Source organism: Armigeres subalbatus, chromosome 2 (assembly GCF_024139115.2).
Source record: "Armigeres subalbatus isolate Guangzhou_Male chromosome 2, GZ_Asu_2, whole genome shotgun sequence".
NCBI lineage: Eukaryota > Metazoa > Arthropoda > Insecta > Diptera > Culicidae > Armigeres > Armigeres subalbatus.
The window spans coordinates 268794948-268817926 of record NC_085140.1 but is presented as its reverse complement, the minus strand read 5'-3'; the positions used below and the strand labels follow the sequence as shown (position 1 = coordinate 268817926).

The 22979-nt window shown below is 40.3% G+C and overlaps 1 protein-coding gene across 2 annotated transcripts in view; it reads right to left on the bottom strand.

Annotated features, from left to right (window-relative positions):
* Positions 1 to 20515, bottom strand: part of LOC134216337 (zinc finger protein 260-like) — a 122210-nt gene extending 101695 nt beyond the window's left edge. Inside the window, exons 1-9 of one of the 2 annotated variants that reach the window (XM_062695249.1) lie at positions 20255 to 20514; positions 19621 to 20192; positions 19139 to 19397; positions 18971 to 19081; positions 18786 to 18913; positions 7839 to 8106; positions 7488 to 7770; positions 7299 to 7426; positions 6538 to 7104 (exon numbers count right to left, since the gene is read on the bottom strand). In XM_062695249.1, coding sequence (XP_062551233.1) covers positions 6640 to 7104; positions 7299 to 7426; positions 7488 to 7770; positions 7839 to 8106; positions 18786 to 18913; positions 18971 to 19081; positions 19139 to 19397; positions 19621 to 20192; positions 20255 to 20389 — 2349 coding nt within the window. In that variant the 5' untranslated portion in view covers positions 20390 to 20514 and the 3' untranslated portion in view covers positions 6538 to 6639. Of the gene's footprint in view, positions 1 to 6537; positions 7105 to 7298; positions 7427 to 7487; positions 7771 to 7838; positions 8107 to 18785; positions 18914 to 18970; positions 19082 to 19138; positions 19398 to 19620; positions 20193 to 20254 lie in introns of those variants that run through there. The other variant, XM_062695250.1, reaches the window with a different exon arrangement.
* Between the last annotated feature and the right edge of the window lie 2464 nt (positions 20516 to 22979).

Sequence of the window (22979 nt, the reverse complement as noted above, 5' to 3'; positions counted from 1 at the left end):
CGAGGATTCCAGATCAAAAATCGTTCTATCGTCTCGCATACCGGGTGGTAGTGAAGCGAGAATAGCTTGACAGTTCGAGGACCACTTCCGAAAGCAAAGTCCAGCTGATCCGAGGAGATTCATTTCATTTATTTAGTTAACATCTAAACAGATAACACTGAATCAACAATTTGACGCCACAATACACGGTTCGAGGCCGCATCTCTCCATCCTCGGATACGCCCCACGCTCGCCAAGTCGTTTCGCACCTGGTCTGCCCATCTCGCTCGCTGCGCTCCACGCCGTCTCGTACCTGCCGGATCGGAAGCGAACACCATCTTTGCAGGGTTGCTGTCCGGCATTCTTGCAACATGTCCTGCCCATCGTACCCTTCCGGGATCCGAGGAGATCCAACACCTGAATACTTAACTGCTGGCCATCTGAGATTTCGTTGGCGCCGGTTAGAAGGTCATCCATATAAAAGTTCTTGGCAACTGCCTCAGCGGCTTGTGGGTGAGAGATTTCTCCGATCTTGGCGAGTTCCATAAGGCTTCTGGTGGCAAAGTACGGAGCACATGACGTTCCGTACGTCACGGTGAAAAGTTGGAATGTGCGTATTGGTTCGGATTGAGAATTCCGTCAGAGTATCTTCTGAAATCGCCGGTCCAACGGCGAGAGCCAAATTTGTCGGTACATATTTTCGATGTCCGACACAAATCATCCAGTATCATCACGGCCGGTGGTTGCAACGAAGTGAGCCTCACAAAGCGTTTCTTCGACGGAAAACGTACTGCTGGATTGGCAAGACTCTAATTCCCAGAGGCGTGCCAACTGATGCTACAGACATGCACAAAGCTGATTTCTGCCGAAGGTATCGATCCAACTTTACCGGACACGACCCATCCGAGAACGGTTTTCTGCAGCACTGGTAGATTGGAACTTAGACGAATTAAGCCTTCTTCGACGAGTTCGTAGTCGGAAGACTACCCATGTCGGAAGTATTATGTCGATAGGGCCAGGCTGATGGAAGGTGGGATCAGCTAGAACGAGATTAGCAGGTATGTTCCACTTTCTGGTGTTGAGTGCCTTGGCCGGTGGCTTACGAGTGATTCCTGGTAGTACATGGAAAGAGAAATCTGCGACAAATCTGGAGCAATGCGACTCAATCCTTGCATCGACGAGGTACGGCGAAACGACAGTAGCATTTCCAAGTCCTCCGATCGCCTGGTGGGTCTTCAGTCGTCGAAGCTTCAATTTTTGCGAGAGTTGCTCCGTCATCAAATTAATCTGCGACGCAGTATCCAACAATGCACGAGCCCATACAGCATTAGAGTGGCCCAAGCTTATATGGAAAAAGAGAAAAGTCTGGAATTTCAAGCTGAAAATTTCAGCTCATTCGGTCCAGTGGTTGGCGTGCGCAAATGGCTCAAAGTTTGTATGGGAAAAGTGATCCAAATGTATGGAGAAACGCAACCGTTTCAGTTTTTTGCTTCTAGGTGGCGCTGTAGTCGACGGATTCCTGTTGTGGACAAAATGTAGAACCTTTTTTATATAAGGAAGCGACTGGTGAAGACCGGATGTAAATCCCTTTGAAATTGGCCAAGTTATAAGCATCCAAAGTCGAGGGTGTCGAGCGTGTCCCCCAGGGGTGTTTAAAATGAGAGCAACGTACCACCGACCATTGCGGCGGCGATGCAGGCGTATTCGGTGCCGTGCGAAATTAAATGCATGATTATCACGCAATCTCGCGAATTTTTATCCGATTGGTAAATACTTTCCGTGCTCTGTACAGTAGTGTAGCTAGAGAGGGAGGGGGTGACCTACCACTGAAGCCAACGAGTTTTTAAGGGGAGACAAAATTCATGAAATATTTGTAACGAGTTGTTTTCGGACATCGTGATGCCCGTTGCATCAATTTTAGAACGATATGATATAATCGTTACAGACAGAGGGACAGAATGACAGAAAGACAGAGTGACCTGGGATATTATATAAGTTATATATTTTTCAAACACCAGTTTTAATGTTTATAGCATAATTTATTAACTGTATAAAACTACAAAGTTATCAACAAACAACACTTATACCTATATTAATAATTTATTTCAACTGCTAGGCCTTCCTTTATAACAGAGCGAGTGCAACCTGGAAAATTTTGTCTATGCTGCTGAACAACTTTGAGAAGATATTGAAGCTGTTCTTCATTTTTTGTCAGTTTTCCACAAAAATCTTGAACTAGTTTAACTCCTCTTTCAGCACAGTCATTCACTACCAAAAATGAATTAATTTTATTTCTACTTTCAACAAATTCTTCCAATTCATCCCATATACTAGGATCTTCTTTGAGAAAATTTGCAGATATTCCAGAAATTTCAAAAAAAATCATCGTATTTTGAGAACTTATCGATCGTAGATACTTTCAATTTTATTTTTCTTACTTCATCACCCTTACAAGATTTTAAATTGTGTGCCATTTCTTTTCTCTCATCAGTAGATATTTCTGGGTCGAAAAAAGCCAGAGCGACTAGTTCTTCACTCAAGTACAATACAGTCAAACCTCCATGAGTCGATGTTCCCTGACTCGATATCGACTCACGGAAGCAAATTATTCTATATCAAAATATCAATTTTCTGGGTAACTATGACGGTTCCTACAAACAGTTTTCCAAAGATTTTATATACCACATCTCGATATTTCCATGAGTCGATAGTCCCTTCAACATCAACTCATGGAGGTTTGACTGTAGATGATTTGCAAATCTTGAAGCCGCAGCCATATACACATTTATTGATTGATCAGGGAAAGCATTTCGTAAAGTTATCAATTTTTTTGCCAGATCATTTCGTGCTGCTGATGAGGGTAAAGGATCTTTAAACCAAGACCAAATGTAAACTCGTAAAATAAAAGCACACATTACTGGAATTTTTCGCCTTTCATCATCGGTCATGTCAAATTGGCCTCTAAACAGCCATATTTTAAGACAATATATTGCTTTCGCCATCCATCTAGCATTGCTATGTGCTCCTGGTGGCGAAAATTTAATTCTTTTCACACCAAGAAATGCTAAAGATAAATTTAGCAACTCTTTATAGTCTTGTCGTTGCTGTTGAATATTGAGTTGGTTTTTCAAAAATTCAATCAAATGTTGTGTTTCATCACCAAAGATCTCAATAATGTTTTCGTCTACCATATTTTCATCAAAGGATTGATCCATACTAGGCCATGCCGATTTAAATTTTATAAAAATACTTGAAGAAGGGCCTTTTGAAGGAAATAGTTTTTCCCAAGCTGCTGTCATCAAAACTTCGGCAATATGATGCCTACACGCCAGCCATAAAAGATCTCTGCCAATCCGCTTCTCGATTAGGGTACAAGCGCCTTTTTTGATTCCTGTATTTGCTGCTGTTGTATCAAATCCCATTGCACAGATGCAATCGCTTAGTTCCTATGCATTCATCAATTTGCAAACTTCGTTTGCCTGTCTTTCACCAGTTCCAGAAGACAATTTTGGGACTCCAAGCAGCTCACGGTGTGTTTGTCCGAAGAGGCTTATTTTCAAAAAATCAGTATCTCTAAAACACTCACTACACGAAAGTATAGGTTTTCCTTTTTCACGTAAGTGCATTTTTAAAATGTTCTATCGGGGGTCATTTTTCCATACATTTTTGGGGGGGTTAAATCGGCTATCATTTGAGATTTCTATGGAGTTTGCACCAAAAATAGTGAAAAAAATAAAAATTGTTCTAGATCCCCCGATAGAACATTTTAGTTCACCCACTATATGAAAGAGGAGAGCATCTACTTTCACGTGGTGGGTGTTTCAGAGATACTGATTTTTGTAAAATAATGTTTCCCCATAGAGACACCGTGAGCTGAACATTTGCTCCAGAAGATACCAAAACTGGCAATCTTTCTACTTTGTCGGTACCTCAAAAGAAAAAAAATCAGATAGATTCTTTAAAAAAAAGTTAAAAATATGTTACAAATAGCTTCTTTGAAAAAAAAATACAAATATTACCAAATGTAATCTAAAATTGTAGTAAAGAAATTTTAAATAACAAAAAAACCTATCGATTACTTCAAATCATGCTTAGTTAGAAGATATCCAAAAATCATAACACAGAATAACACATTTCAATGCTATAAAAAATATTCAAATATATTACCTGTGAGATCTTGAAGCAGCTTTTCATCCCAATGTACAACAAGTGGTCCATTTAGATCAAAATTGCTTTGGATATTTTGAGCAATCTCTTCGCGATATTCTGCACGGGCCCTTGAGATTGTTTGTCTGCTAACGGTATAATCGTCTGAAAAATTGATAAAGATTTTGTTTTAGTTACAAGATACTATCAATATAATAAAATTAAACTCAAGGAGAAAGAACAATACAATAAAAGTACTGTTAAGGAGAACTTACCTAAGTTTAGTCCAGCACTTGTTAAAACCGCAGAAATAACATACATTGCATTTCGGTCGCTTAGTCCAATACGATCTAGGGTGGCAGCTAGTATAGGAGTCATTATTTTTGATTTACTTCGCTCGGAAAACGCTCTACTAGTGGAGGGTTTCTCATCTGGAAGCAAGACATAAAAATATTGACATATAGTAGAAGTTACCATCTTATTTGATTATATTCTTACCTCCTCCATCAATAGTAAAAACGCTGGTAGCTGATTGAGATTCCAAGGAAGGCTCTGGTTCCGTTGTTGGTTCTTCTTAGATTTTTCTAGATCTAGACCTTCCAACTTCCTTTTGCAGAATAAGGAACTGTTTATTTTTATCGTTTTTAATCAAATTTAATGCATTTGTCGAGCAATGTCAAACAATCGATCCAAATTATTAATGAAACTAGACTCTTGCTCTTTCTGTTTAGGGAGCGTCCACAAATTACGTAACGCTTTGAGGGGGGAGGGGGGGTTGGCCAAAGTGTGACGATCCATAGAAAATTTTCAGACGTTTCATACAAAAAGTGTGACATAATGCTCAATTTTTGCGTTACGTAATAAATGGATCTTCCCTTATCTCCTGCGTGAGAAGATTTTTTGATAATTGCTCGCATTTTGTTAAATAATTTTAGGAGCTTAACAACACAGCATTGTAGTGTTGCATTATAGGAATTCTATATTTCTCCCAAAAAATTGAGTTCAGTTACTACAGTTTTAGCAGTTGGTTTTATACTCAAGTGTTGATTTTCCATTATAAAAAGCATCCGACCAAGCACATCACCGTATGAAGGTGATTTTACACCTTTAAAACTTTCAATTGGGACAACAAGTTCCATACTTAATTCTTCCTTAGATTTTGAATCCGTTTTATGTATTCCACTTGTACGATCAAATATCACTTCACAAAAGCAAGAAGCACATTTTTCTTGCGGACTTGACATTCGACTTGAATAAAATGATCGCAGCTGACACTACTTATACTATGCGTAGGTATAATAATTTATCTAGGTACTTATCTAGTTACATTTACTACGGTTCTTACCGTAGAACCGTAGTAAACGTAACTAGATAAGTACCTAGATAAATTATTATACGCTGTTGAGGTCGAAATACGTATCTGTCAAGATACAATTAAGTGGTGGAATTCAATGGGATTGTATAAACTCGTCTTATGACAAGTTATTTCGTGTATTTACATTCAAACTTCGAAAATTGTACTCTAAACTATAGCATAAACCAAACTTGACCAAATTTTGAGTTCTTCAATTTATGTCAATTTTGAGTAATTTTTTTAGCGTGTTAGCTCGAAGATAAAACGACGCCAGAAAATTGCGAGATTAAACATCGAACAATATCCCCGATGTGTTTTTCTACTAAAAAAAAAATTCGCTAGATTGCGTGATAATCATGCATTTAATTTCGCACGGCACCGAATACGCCTGCATCGCCGCCCCAATGGTCGGTGGTACGTTGCTCTCATTTTAAACACCACTGGGACACCCTCGACTTTGGATGCTTATAACTTGGCCAATTTCAAAGGGATTTACATCCGGTCTTCAAAAACTGAAACGGTTGTGTTTCTCCATACATTTGGATCACTTTTCCCATACAAACTTTGAGCCATTTGCGCACGCCAACCACTGGACCGAATGAGCTGAAATTTTCAGGGGAGCTTCTGGGACCCCCAAACTGTCATTTAAGGGTGCAAGGTTTGAAATTCAGGATTTCATGCATTTTGGGCCAGTCTAATACAGCATATCCATTATTATCAGCAATCTTTACCACGGCGGTTTGCAACAAAACGGTCAAGGGGACACTACGAACATTCCCAAGTAGAGCCGTCGGTACGTAGCTGCTAGATACACCACTGGTGGATGGAACAGATGCAGTAGATGACACGCGAGGCTGAGAGGTGGAGGGCTGAGGGGGGGACAAATTTGATCTAATCATCAAGATTTCTATAAGAGCGATCGACGCTGATAATGTCGCTGTGAGTAAGCTAGACGGTGTTTAGAACATTACGAAGACTACTCAGAATTAACCAGCGGAAATTAAGCCAATAAACAAATAAACAAAGAAAGGATGTCATCAGTAAGAATGTTCGTCATCTTTGATACAGCAACTTTATTGCTTATAAATCGTACGGCAGTCATATAAATAAAATCACTAAAATAATCTCCACAACAACTCTCATCGCCAAAGTCCCATCTATTACTGATTGCACATATCAAGATCCACCTTGGGCTGTTGGTAGTGATAATTCGACATCATACTGCCAACGTTGCCACCTCCACCGGGAAACGGTGCAAACGGGTGCCGATGGGTCATCAGATCGACGGGACTATTCGGAACCGAGTCAGCCATCCGGTTCATATCGTGATGCGGTGATGGGGCAACACTGGACAAACTGGGAGCTCCGACCGTGGTCCCACTTACTAATGGTTGAGCAATGGTCGGATATGCGGTGTTTGCGTTCGTGTTGTTGAATGGCTGAATTGACGAAGAATTTAGCAAGGGAGCTCGTGGTACCGCAGGGGTTTCCCTTGGTGGCGGAGGTGGCTGCGGAGAGGGTGGATCTCTAACGCAGATCGAAGTCTGATAGGGTGCCATCAATTTGGTGATGTCAAAGTTTTGACCACACGTGTTACGCTTTTGATGGGTTTTGAGATCGTTTTTCTAAGTGATTTGTGATATTTTGGATTTAAGGATAAGTTTATGCTTATTAATTAGATCATTCATGACAAAAGTATACACAGTTCAGTTAGTTTCAAGCTTTCGATCAACTTTGCGCACACATATGAAAGGATTTTTCAAATCGACGCTGCATTCACTATCGTTCACTAAAATAGAAGGACTAAGATAGTACATACCTGAGCATAAGCCCTTCCACATGGACAGGCATAAGGTTTCTCCCCGGTATGCGTTCGAATGTGTATCCGTAGTTTGTCTCTCCTTGCGAAACCTCGACCACAAGTTGGACACTCGTATGGTTTTTCACCTGAACATAATCACAAATGATCACAATGGTTATGAGCAAACTAAAACAATCCGTGTAATACCTGTATGCCTTCGCATGTGCATAACCAAATCAGCTTTACGTGGATACCCTTTACCGCAAACCGAACAGGCGCAAATCGCCTGCCCATTATGCCGGCGCATGTGCACCGTCAGATTGCTGGAAGAACCACAATTGCGACCGCATATACTGCACAAGTATATTTTCTTGGGCGGCGAGTCCGGATCCTCCTTGATTGGCTTGGAATGTTGCGGCCCGTGCGTTTTCATGTGATTGGTGTAGTTGGATTTATATTTCATTTTCTTGCCGCAAACCTCGCATTCAAACTTCTCAAAAGAAAATTTATTAACCATTGTTCTATCGAAATAATAAACACATGTTGGATACAACATACCTCTTCCGGTTTCTGGACCTTCTCCTTTACGTGAGTCTGCAGGTGACGGTTCATGTACTTCGTCGTTGGGAAATCTTTACCGCAATACACGCACAGGAAGGTTCGGTCGTTTTGGTGTATTTTCTGGTGGTCCTTGTACTTGTCCAGTCGACGGAACTGCTTCTTACACTCCGGACAGCTCCAAATCTTCACATCATGTAACTTCATATGGCTCACAAGATGGTCGAATGTCATGTAGCTCTTCTTACACGTTATGCAAAGATGAACCCTAAAAAGTATCAATCATTTGTGAATATTTTGATGAATTTTGAATTGATCATAAAACAACTTTACTATTAATTACACAGGGGAACAAAATTCTACCGTTTGCATATCATCAGAACAAAATGAAAAGTCTCTAATAGATTTCGGGTTGCTGAATCCGAATCTGTCTTCAGATATGCTCTAACACGTCAAAATGTTAAGATATAGCTTGATAAGTACCGCTAGATTGGAAAAAATGATATTTTTTTAAAGTACAATCATCTATCTTTCTTCTTTTCTTCTTCTTCTTCTTCTTCTTTATATATAAAACTCAATGTTTGTATGTATGTTTGTATGTATGTTCCAGCATAACTTCTGAACCCATTTACCGATTTTAACCAAATTTAGAACACACATTCTTCATCTTAAGGAGACGACGATAGGTTAAGTATGCCCTAGGGAAAAGGGGGGGGGGAGTGGGGGAAGGGGTATTGCGTAGTTATCGATCAACTCAGTGTAAATTCTGAACCCCTTGGCCGATTTCAACCAAATTTAATACACAAATTCTTTATCTTAAGGAGGGGATGATAGGGGGGTTGAGCATGCTCTTTGGAAAAGGGGGAGGGTATGGAGGGAGGGGTATTGCTTAGTTATCGATCAACTCAGTGTTAATTCTGAACCTCTTGGACGATTTCAACCAAATTTGAAACACAAATTCTTTATGTTACAGAGGGGACGATAGGGGGCTTGAGCATGCTCTTTGTAAAAGGGGGAGGGTGTGGGGGGAGTTGTATTACTTAGTTATCGATCAACGCAGTGTACATTCTGAACCCCTTGGCCGATTTCAACCAAATTTGGAACACTAATTCTTTATCTTAAGAAGGGGACGATAGGGGGGCTAAGCATGCTCTTTGGAAAGGGGGAGGGTGTGGGGGGAGGGGTAGTGCTTAGTTATCGATCAACTCAGTGTAAATTCTGAACCCCTGGGCCGATTTCAACCAAATTTAGAACACAAATTCTTTATTTTAGGGAGACGATAGGGGATTAAGCATGCTCTTTGGAAAAGGGGGAGGGTGTGGGGGGAGGTGTATTTCTTAGATATCGAGCAACTTAGTGTAAATTCTGAACCCCTTGGCCGATTTCAAACAAATTTGGAACACAAATTCTTTATCATAAGGAGACGAAGATAGAAGGTTAGGGATGCTCTTTACAAAAGAGGGAGGGTATGGGGAAGGGGTATTGTTTAGCAATCGATCAACCCAATGTAAATCCTGAGCTTCATGACCGATTTGAACCAAATTTGTATCAAATATTGTCTGTCCTAAGGAAGCGATTTTAGTGGATGTGGTTAAGTCATTTCTAAAGGGGGAGGGTGTGTGAAAGGGGTATTGTTTAGTTATCGATCAATTCAGCATGACTTCTGAACCCATTTATCGATGTCCATAAAATTTGGAATCCATATTATCTGTCTAAAGAAGACTATATCAGACTGGGTAGGAGTGCCATAGCTAAATGAGAGAGAGGGTATATTTATTAAGCGAACAGTTTAGTATACCTTTTTATCGCATAGGTCAATCCAAACCAAACACGTAAACACGTAATCTCTACCCAAAGGAAACTATTATAGAGAGGCTGGAAAGGACTTTTGGAATGGGGGGTATTGGGATTGGGTATTGTTTAGAAAACGACTTAATTTAAAATCCCTCTTATTTAGTACATCCGAGGTTCTTTGACATTGTACAATGCTCCGAAAACAGCATCAGAAAAAATCTTGCATAGAAAGCAAGCATTTGCTGGGTATAAAACAATGATAATTGTTGTTCATCGGAATAATGGTATGCCCAGTGAAAAGCAATGATTAATGTGTTTCCTCCGGAATGGTGGATGTGATTGCTTCTTTAAAAGTAGGCATTCGCCCGGAATAAGGCAATGGTGGGTGTAATCCCTTCTTTAAAAATATGCGTTGCCCGGAATATGGCATCGATGGATGTTTTTCCTTCTTTAGAAATAGACGTTTGTCCGGAATAATCCCTTCTTCAAAATCAGTCAATGTTTCCAAAGGCCTTCTTTTAATCAAATGATAAAGTATGAATAAGTAAACACAATTACCCTGTTGACCAATTGGTTGTATCATTTTCCGATTGTAAAAGAAAACTGCAAACCAAACTGGCAATTCCGAGCAAGGCCGGGTACATAAAGCTAGTATAGTATATAAGTAGAATTTTAAATCAACCGAAACCCGAAAGCACATCTGACCTAATTAACACCCAAAAGGCCAAGCTCTTTGAGAAAGCGATTTTTGATTTTGAAAAAATCATAACTTTTTTATTTTTTGTCCAATCTTGATGAAATTTTGACACAAGGTCTAGTTTTGGCTTTTCGGAATTTCTGGATGGTTCCGGAATTATTCCAGATTCCCTTGGGGTACCAGCAAACTGGTGTTTGGGGTATTTCGCCAGTTACTCAATTTTTCTCCATGGAACCCATATCAAACAGTATAAAACAATATTGCCACACTAATAACGAGTCTCATAGCGATTTTTCCGAAAGTAAGTCTTCCATACGGACATCCCCAGGAAGCTTCCAAATGTCCCCAGGGAACCTGTAATGGGGACAATTTCGATTTTGCTCCGAAACATGTCGTGCGACGTCTCTTTCTTCACAATTTTTCATGAGTATACTCGCTGTTGTTATAAAAGTGGCCATTGGTCAGTTTGGCTACTCTCGTGACGCCCAGAATACCCCCAAGGAACCTGTAAAGGGGACAATTTCGATTTTGCTCCAAAACATGTCGTGTGACGGCTCTTTCTTCACAATTTTCCATGAATATACTCGCTGATGTTATAAAAGTGGTCTATGGTCAGTTTGACCACTCTTGTGATGCCCGGAATGCCCCCAGGGAACCTTTAAAGGGGACAATTTTGATTTTGCTCAGAAACATGTCGTGTGACGGCTCTTTCTTCACAATTTTTTAAGAATATACTCGCTGTTGTTATAAAAGTGGTCTATGGTCAGTATGGCCACTCTTGTGACGCCCGGAATACCCCCAAGAAACCTGTAAAGGGGATAATTTCGATTTTGCTCCGAAATATAACACGCGACGACTCTTTCTTCACAATTTGTTAAGAATATACTCGCTGTTCTTACAAAAATGGTCATTGGACAGTTTGGCCATTCTTGGGACACCCGGAAGGCTCCCAAGGAACATTTAAATGGCTGAGGCGAAAAGTGCTATGGCAAAAAAAACAATTTCTCGTGTCAAGTCTGCTACTGAAAAAAAATGAACTATAGGCCTGGGTGCTGCTGAAAGAGTCGTCTTTTTGATCTCAAGCGAGTGAAGGGGTGTTTTGAAAATATTCCCATGAGCAAACATATTTTGCAGTTACTTAGTTACAACTGTTGTCAAAAATTTCTCGCTATTGAGATTTATCTTTTCATGCTGCATGAGGGCGCACAAATACGCGATACTCGACAAATCGATTTTATTCGAACCTTCCAGCTGTAGACTAAAAATCAGCTAAGGCGATAAAACCTGTAGAAATAATGTCCTCACAAGTACATAATTTATTTGAAAAAGACTCACAGGAATTAAATATGTTGTCCAAATACACAATATTCTGTAATATGTAACATAGACTGAAAAACAAATGCTGTAATAATATGTTCAAGTTCATGAAAAGTTAGTACGTACCCCCAACTCGATTTTCCAGCAGTCAGTTCAGCGGATACGGGCATCGAGTTTTTTTTAACTAGTTGGTGCTTCCGTTGCAAGCAGTTTATCCTCCAACGGGATTCGAAATTCGAGTCTTTCAATTATCTGCAGAGTAACATTAATTATGTTTTATTTCTGAGACTGCTGTTGGTAACGAGGACTAAATACGATATATCGTAAAACGTAACACACTACGTCAAAGTGATTACCGTGCTAAGGGAAACAAATATATGTATGTATGAATGCCATCATTATTTTCAATAAACTTTCACACAGTTCTGTTTTTTTCTTGAATATCTGAAACATCATAATTCTGCTTCTCAGATTCCGCAGTAAGGGTCTGTTCTCAAATTACGTAACGCTTTGGGGGGGGGGTCCAACTTGCGTTATACTTTGTTACACTAAAAGGTGGGAGAGGGGGCGGGTGCTACCAAATGTTACGCATAACGCGAATGAAAATTTATTTGAAAGTCTATTTTTTAATCACTGATTGAAGTAATTGCTGTTTATCGTTATCGTATATTGGCGACATAGCGGGACTGATATGTGTAAAAATACTAAAAGGACGTTGTATTTCTCGACACCACAATTCCACAAAACTATCTAAATGGTTATGATCGCAAATTCTATTTTCGTTTCTACTAGCTGCATTCTTGATATCCTTGATTTTTGATCATGTGCCGTCCCTATTCTAACAGTGTTAAAAAAAATACCAAAACCCAAATCCTTCAGAGAAGGAAAAAAAACTGCCTTTAAAATTTTTACAGTTACGCGTTAAGTGGAGAGGGAGGGGGTACCAAAATTGTTACTTTTTGTTACGAGGGGGAGGGAGGGGGTAAAAAACTCGGATTTTGCGTTACGTAATTTGTGAACAGCTCCTAAGTCCTGGTTGAAAATTTACTTTTCCTCCGACTTCAACACAGCTTCACTAGTTCTTAAAACTATTTCTATGTGTGCACATTTAGATTACTCCGAGGCTACTGCAAGCAGCGAAGGGCTAGTAGGATATCGTAAGGGACAATATACGGAATATCAGGTAGAAATGACAGAATGCTTCATTACTTATTCATAACTCCCATCACTTGTAACTATGAAATAATCAGCCATTGGCTGTGATTTTACTCCGTAATTCTACTTGCTTTCATATATACTCACGATGTCAAGCGTGAATTATAGCCTGTTTCTATTTATTCCTTTTTTTGACTGGTGCCGCATCAAAATCAATGACTGTCATCGTCAAAATTCTTGGAATTCTATAATCCCATTGTATTGTATTATGTGGGCATCGATGAAACACAAAGTATTCGGTGATATATCATTTACAACCTTTTGCAAATAGAAGCCGGTTGCGACAGTATATAGATGCAAAGGGCTTGTTTATATCTGAATTTTAAATCTTACTTTTCTTCGTATCGATAAAATTTTCAAATCCAGTTGTCAAGCGATATTGAGATTGACCTGTTGTAAAAATGTAGAGCTTATTGGAGACGGATCTAGTCAATGTGCATTCTGATTTCGACGAATTCGTCTGTGATCTGAACAGCGACGAAGAGCTTTTTGAAGAGCATCCGTCTGCATACGAAGAGGATGAAACGACATTTTTAACAAATCAGGAGATTTTAAGTGGTCAACAAAGCGACTTTCCAAAGTTCGTAAAAATGATGCAAAACTTGAACGTGACAAAAGTTTCAATCTAAGTTTAAATAAAATAAGTTCACCTAAAAAAGCATTTATGGAGTTTTTCGACGAGGAGATGATTGATAGGTTAATGCTATACACAAATACGTAAGCTGCTGCAAGGAGTGATACCAATTATCGTCCCTCGACCACTTTTATAACAACAGCGAGTATATTCATGAAAAATTGTGAAGAAAGAGTCGTCACACGACATGTTTTGGAGCAAAATCGAAATTGTCCCCTTTACAGGTTCCCTGGGGACATTCCGGGCGTCACAAGAGTGGCCAAACTGACCATAGACCCCTTTTATAACAATAGCGAGTATATTCATGAAAAATTGTGAAGAAAGAGCCGTCGCACGACATGTTTTGGAGCAAAATCGAAATTGTCCCCTTTACAGGTTCCCTGGGGGCATTCCGGGCGTCACAAGAGTGGCCAAACTGGCCATAGACCACTTTTATAACAACATCGAGTATATTCATGAAAAATTGTGAAGAAAGAGCCGTCGCACGACATGTTTCGGAGCAAAATCGAAATTGTCCTCTTTACAGGTTCCCTGGGGGCATTCCGGGCGTCACAAGAGTGGCCAAACTGACCATAGACCACTTTTCTAACAACATCGAGTATATTCATGAAAAATTGTGAAGAAAGAGCCGTCGCACGACATGTTTAGGAGCAAAATCGAAATTGTCCCCTTTACAGGTTCCCTGGGGGCATTCCGGGCGTCACAAGAGTGGCCAAATTGACCATAGACCACTTTTATAACAACAGCGAGTATATTCATGAAAAATTGTGAAGAAAGAGCCGTCGCACGACATGTTTTGGAGCAAAATCGAAATTGTCCTCTTTACAGGTTCCCTGGGGGCATTCCGGGCGTCACAAGAGTGGCCAAACTGGCCATAGACCACTTTTATAACAACATCGAGTATATTCATGAAAAATTGTGAAGAAAGAGCCGTCGCACGACATGTTTCGGAGCAAAATCGAAATTGTCCCCATTACAGGTTCCCTGGGGACATTTGGAAGCTTCCTGGGGATGTCCGTATGGAAGACTTACTTTCGGAAAAATCGCTATGAGACTCGTTATTAGTGTGGCAATATTGTTTTATACTGTTTGATATGGGTTCCATGGAGAAAAATTGAGTAACTGGCGAAATACCCCAAACACCAGTTTGCTGGTACCCCAAGGGAATCTGGAATAATTCCGGAACCATCCAGAAATTCCGAAAAACTCAGTGTGCAGCCAAAACTAGAATAAAAATTGGACCTTGTGTCAAAATTTCATCAAGATTGGACTAAAAATAAAAAAGTTATGATTTTTTCAAAATCAAAAATCGCTTTCTCAAAGAGCTTGGCCTTTTGGGTGTTAATGCCGCCTACAAAGTGATATCCCAGATCATCTTCCGTCGTCTGTCACCATTAGTGAACGAGTTCGTGGGAAGTTATCAAGCCGGCTTCGTTGACGGCCGCTCGACAACGGACCAAATCTTTACTGTATGGCAAATCCTTCAAAAATGCCGTGAATACCAGGTCCCAACACACCATCTGTTCGTTGATTTCAAGGCGGCATACGACAGTATAGACCGCGTAGAGCTATGGAAAATTATGGACGAGAACAGCTGCCCTGGGAAGCTTACCAGACTGATCAAAGCAACGGTGGATGGTGTGCAAAACTGTGTGAAGATTTCGGGCGAACACTCCAGTTCGTTCGAATCGCGCCGGGGACTAAGACAAGGTGATGGACTTTCGTGCCTGTTGTTCAACATTGCGCTAGAAGGTGTCATGCGGAGAGCCGGGCGTAACAGCCGGGGTACGATTTTCAACAGATCCAGTCAATTTATTTGCTTCGCGGATGACATGGACATTATCGGCCGAACATTTGCAAAGGTGGCAGAACTGTACACCCGCCTGAAACGTGAAGCAACAAAAGTTGGACTGGTGGTGAATGCGTCAAATACAAAGTACATGCTTGTGGGCGGAACCGAGCGCGACAGGGCCCGCCTGGGAAGCAGTGTTACGATAGACGGGGATACCTTCGAGGTGGTCGAGGAATTCGTCTACCTCGGATCCTTGCTAACGTCTGACAACAACGTTAGTCGTGAAATACGAAGGCGCATCATCTGTGGAAGTCGGGCCTACTACGGGCTCCAGAAGAAACTGCGGTCGAAAAAGATTCGCCACCGCACCAAATGTGTCATGTACAAGACGCTTATAAGACCGGTTGTCCTCTACGGACATGAAACATGGACAATGCTCGAGGAGGACTTGCAAGCACTCGGAGTATTCGAGAGACGGGTGCTTAGGACCATCTTTGGCGGTGTGCAAGAAGACGGTGTGTGGCGGCGAAGAATAAACCATGAGCTCGCCCGAGCTCTACGGCGAACCCAGTATCCAGAAGGTAGCTAAAGCCGGAAGGGTACGATGGGCAGGACATGTTGCAAGAATGTCGGACAGCAACCCTGCAAAGATGGTGTTCGCTTCCGATCCGGCAGGTACGAGACGGCGTGGAGCGCAGCGAGCGAGATGGGCAGACCAGGTGCAGAACGACTTGGCGAGCGTGGGGCGTATCCGAGGATGGAGAGATGCGGCCTCGAACCGTGCATTGTGGCGTCAAATTGTTGATTCAGTGTTATCTGTTTAGATGTTAACTAAATAAATGAAAAATGAATTGTACCAAGAACGCAAATATTTCAAAGATTTTACACTTACCCCAGGTATAAAACACTGCGGGGGAAGTGGATAATGTTCTAATTACGCAATTTTTCCTTCCCTCCATGGTTTATTTCGATAGCTGTGAATCTAAATATGTTCCTTCTTTGTTATCATTGTGATTCCAGTGGTGATTGGACTAATATAAATGAGAAAATGCCTGATTAATCAACCTATCGGTATTGATGCTTTTCACATGTTTTACATATGAAAAAATGTATAAGAAAGTTAAAAATAGCACTGATAGGTAAATATATTGTATAATTCACATTAATTTTTATTCATAACAAGTTTCGCCGTTAAATGTAATTTTTTTTTGCGCACAAATTGGTTAAGGAGAAGTGCTTAAGAATAGCTGATAATTTTGTACGTGATTTGCGCACACACATACATACAAATAAGCACATACAGACATCATCTCAATTCGTTAAACTAAGTTGATTATTTTCTAACCCTGTAAGTCCCATTTTTCCTTTAAAAAGTTCATCTTTGGGGCGAACATATAGACTTTACGTACACTTACTGTTCGAGAAGGTAAAACCAGCCCTCCCCTAGCTATTACGAGGATTCCTTGAGGATCTATTCCGTTATAACATTATTCCACAAAAGATACTCAGAGCAATTATCGTATTAATTTTAGTTATATATAACTACTCATCACTACTGAAGTTCAAGGTAATATGGGTTTTCCACTTACCCCATCCCACTATGGTAAGTGGAAAAAAACCTCCTTATTTTAAAATCTATTTCCATAAATTTCAAGCGACCAAAATTGTATGAATTACCGCATAGTTGGTGCAAAGTTGACTGTTTTTGATAGCCCATTTTGATTGAACGCATTTAGATCATTCAAACCAGGTATCTGGCACCCCCAATCCCACCTACTACGTTTGACAATAGCCAACATCTTTGAGTTTCCCATTGTTCGGTTGAAATTGGGTTTCCCACTGACAATTCTATTTTGTAAACAAACCCCTATTCCGTGTTGATTTTTTCCATATAGACGTAATTATTTTTCATTATTTTTCGAGAACTTGTGCGAAAGTATGAATGCGAGGTGTATTTCAACAAGAATATTGATGCCTATAATATTTTTTCATACTTCGATCGGCACCAAGCGCTCTACTTCGCCAAAATATCATGATATTTAAAACATATTTTCAATGGCATCTTTCCGACGACTATGATTACGCCTTCGTATTAAATTAATCGATGATTTTGATGTTGGCATCAGAAACATGGCCGCTTCGCAGACCCCTGATTCAAACTGGTTTTACACTAATTGAAACATGCACTATTGATTTTTCCTTTTCCACTTACCCCAGTGTACCTTATATGGAGATACAAAAAGAAGAGCGAAGGAATCCAAAATTGATGTTGGAGATCACGTTGTTGTGAGAAATTTAGGAAAACGAAACAAATTGGAGACAAATTTCAATCCACAACCACATGTAGTCGTTAAAAAAGTGGAACTCGTATTATTCTGAAGAATTTATCCACGGGAGTAGGATTTGATCGCCATATCAATCATGCAAAACTTCTGATCTTTTGCAATCCAGTCAATACAATGATGAAGGTGTCACTAGCTCCACAAAGACGCGTATTGCTAATGAATTGAAGGAAGCACCGACCAATGGTCCTCTTGAAAAACTAAGTCAAAGAAGCAAACCCCAGAATATTTGAAGAACTACAAAGGCACAATTTACTATTAAGAACCATAATACTCATTCAGTTCTTGTAGAATTTAATACAGAATGTCATGCTGAAAACCGCGAGAAGATTAGAGTTTATTACGCAAAGATATTAGCATTTTACTGCAGTGTTGTAGGGGTGAATTTATTTCTTTTCAAAGGTAAAAGAAACGAAATTTGCTCAAACCCCACTTCAGTGAAATGCTAATAACTTAGCCGTGCAAACTCTAATCTTCTTGCGGTTTTCTGCATAACATTATGTATTAAATTCTCCAAGATCTGAATGAGTATCATAGTTCTTCATCGTTAGTTGTGTAGTCCAGCTGCAATTTACTGTTTTTGGATGTTTCTGCAAACATTTTTGCATATAAACTTCCAACGAGTTTAGCACCGCCCAAACGTTGACCGATTTGGCTGAAATTTTGTCCAGAGCATCAAGGCATAAAATAGAACCGAATAAGAGGGCGGCCCATCAAAAAAATTGAAAAAAGTTTTTCCCATACTAATTTGAGCCACCCTAATACGTAAGGATAATAAAGCAGGCCATGCTATACGATACTGATTAATAAAAACCATTCATCTACTAAGCAACCTAACACCCAGACGTGCTATTTGGGAGCCACCACTTACAGTAATGGGCCAAACACAATGCATACGTTTGCGTGTTTTTTGACATTTTCCCGCACGCAAACGTATCCATTGTGTTTGGCCCATCACTGCGCACAGCTGATATGAACTTGCACTAGTTTCAAAATCAAAATCCTAATTGGCCGGGGTCCGACCAAATCGCATCAAGCGCCAATGAAAAATAACTATTTTTCTCGCTTAACGTTGACGTGTAGCAGATTCAATTGATCGTAAATGGCACCAGATTGTACGATTGTTTGCAGAACCCCGACAATTATTTGTACTCACCTCGGAGTAGATTCGTCCAATGGAATATGCTCGCTTTGAAGGTGGAATTTTACGTATATTATTTTCGCGAATGTTTCGTAGCAGACTGGACAATCATTGGGTGCATCAGGGTTAAGCTGATAGTCGATCTGAAAAAAATATGCTCAGGTATAGTTTATCGATATACAGCTGTGCCATTAATTTACCTTAATTGCTTCCTCTCCGTCAGAAAGATTACTTTCTTCTTCATCTTCTTCCTTATCATCCTCCGCAGGATCGCACTCACTCTCACTAGATTCTTCATAGTTATACTTGCTCTAAAAGTAGATTGATTTATCATTTTCTATTTTGTCTCAATATTTAACGAAACTTACACTTTTCTCGCCTTTCCGCTTGTGCATCTTCATGTGATTCGAGATGTACTTGTGTGACGTGAAATCTTTCTCGCAGATATCACACTGATAATGGCGTTCATTTGCATGCATCCTCAAATGGTCGATAAATTTACCTTTGTTCTTAATCTCCTTGTCGCACATCGGACAGGTCCACTCATTTCGAGGATGAAAATTCAGATGAATTTTTAGATACTCATAGTTTGAGTATGCTTTAGGACAATAAAAGCACTGTCGGATTCTGTAAGTATATTTTAAGTGTAAAAAAACATCTCCAGAATATCAAAGCGTATTTGAAGTGTTCGTTAAATCTTACGAATTGTAAACCTAGAATGTGTCGATAGCCTAACTTCATAAGTTGCATATTCCTCCGTATTCTTGTTCATAAGTCCCGTTCGTCCGTTAACAAGAATAGGGGTTTTATGCATTTGATTTTTTTAGGTATAAAAGGTTTTAAAACTTACTTGTCTTCCTTGGAAGATTTTTCATCAGCATGGTCACTTTGGAAATGAAATTTGACATGAGCTCTGTTCTTAAACTTCTCATGGCATTTCGTACAAGTAAGTTCCTCGCCTTTCTTCCTTTTCACGATCAACGGTTCGTCATCCGAATCATCTTCTACAGCTGTATTTCGTGTCCTACGCCGTCGTTGGATGCGTCGTTCCATTTTGACCTCCTCCGCTTCCTCACGATCTTCATCTTCGTTTTCTTCGTCACTGTCGACTCCGTCGGCGATCTCAAAATCATTTCCATCGATCCCATCGCCAGCCGGCTTCTCGCTACTTGACTCATCAATCTCACATTTGATGAACTCCGTCCCCAATGCTGCACCGTCGCTGGCACTACCCTCTCCCAGAACCAAAAATCCGGGCTCTTCCTTTAGCAGATAGAGCTTCTGATCGTCACCATTATCCGAGATGTACTCCCGTAGCGTCCGGTCCGATTGAATACAACGCTCTCTGAACTCCGCTGCATTTCCCGCGAATGTCAGGCACTCGTCACAAATAAGCTTTGGAAGTTCATCGTCCTCCAGTACCTTCACAGGAATTCATCCACAAAAATTAATAAACATTCTTTTTGAAAAATCAAATATTTTACCTCAACTTTTGATAGAAGCCGGATCAGATCCGGGATGTCTTGGGGATGACCAAATATTGACTGCAAATCCGGGCATGTTTTCATACAAATACGGCATACCTGATCGAAGCAGATGTAGTTTGGTCGATACTCCATTCCAAACGGTTAGTTTCGTTGAAGTTAAACTATAAAACTTAAATTTATTTTAACATTTTTTGTGCCGAACGGTCATAAAGAAAACCAAAACGCGTCAATGTTTTTGTTTACATTGGACTGGGCTGTCATCTAGTCGCATTTGAAGCACGCATACAACTATATCACAATATTGGGCACTCAAGCTGGGGCTGAAGTGAGCAAAACTGCCATTCGAGCAGTTTTCTACACTGATAAAAAAAAACACGTTCGATTGAGAGGCCTGAATAAGAGAAACGCGGATAGGTATTTCTCGCTTAACTTTTCAAAAGGTCCTAAGTAACATTTTTTTCATGATTTAATTTGAGTATTGCAATCAACAGATTAACATGAAATACGTTGATTGCACTATTCAGATTAAATCATGAAAAAAATGTTACTTTGGACCTTTTGAAAAGTTAAGCGAGATTTGTTTAGGAGATACTTTACACTATAGATAGTGGAATATATAGATGAGCGAAGATAAATCCTCTGTCTCCAAACGAACTGTCAAACGTGTCTCCAAACGAGCATGACGTCACGATTTCAATGGAAACGTTAAGGGCTGTGACGTCATATGCGCGTGTGCACGGGCAAAACAATCGACTCAGCCATGCTTTCGCTCATCTATAGATTCTACTATCTATACTTTACACCATCAACTTGAACCAAGTCACCAAAAATTAAATTTACCAACTACAATTAACAAATTGAGGAATTATCATTGACTAAATGTGCAAAATTAAAATAATATCAGCTTCACGAAAGAACGATTTGTTTTGGGTTTTGTCTGTCCGCCACTGTGGATCGGTCGGCTTAACCATCGTAGCATCAGCGGCAAGCCGTGCTTTTGTTCTATTTTTACGCATATGCATGCATCATTCTTTGTGGCGTTCAAACTGTTGGAATATCAGGTAGTGTGCGACGCTTCGCTGTAGATCGAAGATGGATAAGAAGCGGGCGCCGGTTAGTTGTAGTTGCTCTTTGGTATAGATTAGGAAAGTTTTTTATGGATGTATTGTATATACCATATGTTGAATAAAGAGAACTGCAGCTGCTGGCAGAAGTATCAGTCAGTAGCCTGCCATGGTGTAGAGAGGGAACTCTATTTGTTTATTCTTTGTGAGGGGGTTCCCTTGCTCTTCTTATAGCCAACAGGTTATGGGCCCAGGAACGATTCCCGTTCTCCATCTTAGTGGGATGTTATGGCCGTCGACGTTATCGCAGTGGGATCATGGATCGGCCGCATAAGTCGCGTGGCGCAGTGGGATCATGGGTCAGCCACGTAAGTCTTGGGTAGCGGCGGACGGCATTCATCAGGAGGTTGGAACGTTCGGTAGGATCGCTGGCTGGTCAGCGTCCAGGAGGAGCGTCGGAACATTCAGGAGCTGGTCAACAGAGGGTGCTGTGCAAACGTCGGATAGAGGCCATTTGTACGGGCAACGGATTGGGCCAGGAGAGGAATTGTTCGGCGAGGAGGAGCTCTGGACGGGAGGCTCGGTGTTATTCTTTGTGAGGGGGTTCCCTTGCTCTTCTTATAGCCAACACAATCAGCATATGGGAGCGCAGCTGGTGTGCGGGAAGACGCGGAACGCATGCGCATTCGCTTCAGTCTCTTGCCGTCGGATGAATATTGCCGAAGGAAGCATCACCAACACACATCGCATTGCGTGCGGCAATGTTCTATTTTTAGCTCAGCTGGGTTGAATGTCTATCCGAACAAATGAGATTTGGGGAAACTGGTTCATGAGTATGTATTACGGAAAAAAAGAAAATTTTGGAAAGCTCCGCGGAAATAACGCGCAGAGGGAAATCCCGGTCTCAATTTCTTGGATATAGCGTCTGCTGCACCATAAACTCGCAAGCTTTTAATTTTATTGAATAATTATTTCTTTTCTATTCAGTAAAACATATTTTCTTTTGTGCATTGAAGCAATAGAATATAATTTCCTACTTATGTTTACTGTCTATTGAAACTCGGTGGGCAAGTTTGATTACTACCAAGATAAATCAAAAGCTATTTTGTTTCTGCTAACAATCATTAAAGAAAACTGTTGATGTACTCGATTGTACTCGATGTACTCGATCGATTCTCAACTTATGTATTTATGTTTCGTTTCCTACCTCCATCATCTGAAGTTCAGACCTGAATTATTTCAAATATTCTAAATAATCAGATGGATTCAATTACAGAAATGTCATGAATTTAGGTCAATTAGGTTCCATTGATTATTAGCATGGAAAATATTAAATACAAATTTTTTTTTAAAGGCGCTAAAATTTGCTAGTAATCAAAATTTTTCTTGCAATGCGTATTATACCACACACCTAGAAAATATGAGTTTTGGAAAAAAAGATGGCTTACACGAGGATTGAACATACATCCTCTGAATGAGAGCCTATTACGTTACCACTGAGCTATCTTTGTTTCTTAGTATATTAGTGTTCGAAGAACAAGATCCTACGCGATTTGCAATAAATAACTATTTCACTACATCAAGACATAGGCTGCTTGTGCATACGTGCGGTAACGCACCTGGGGCTGTGCTTTGGTTCGGTGGCATATAATCTGAAC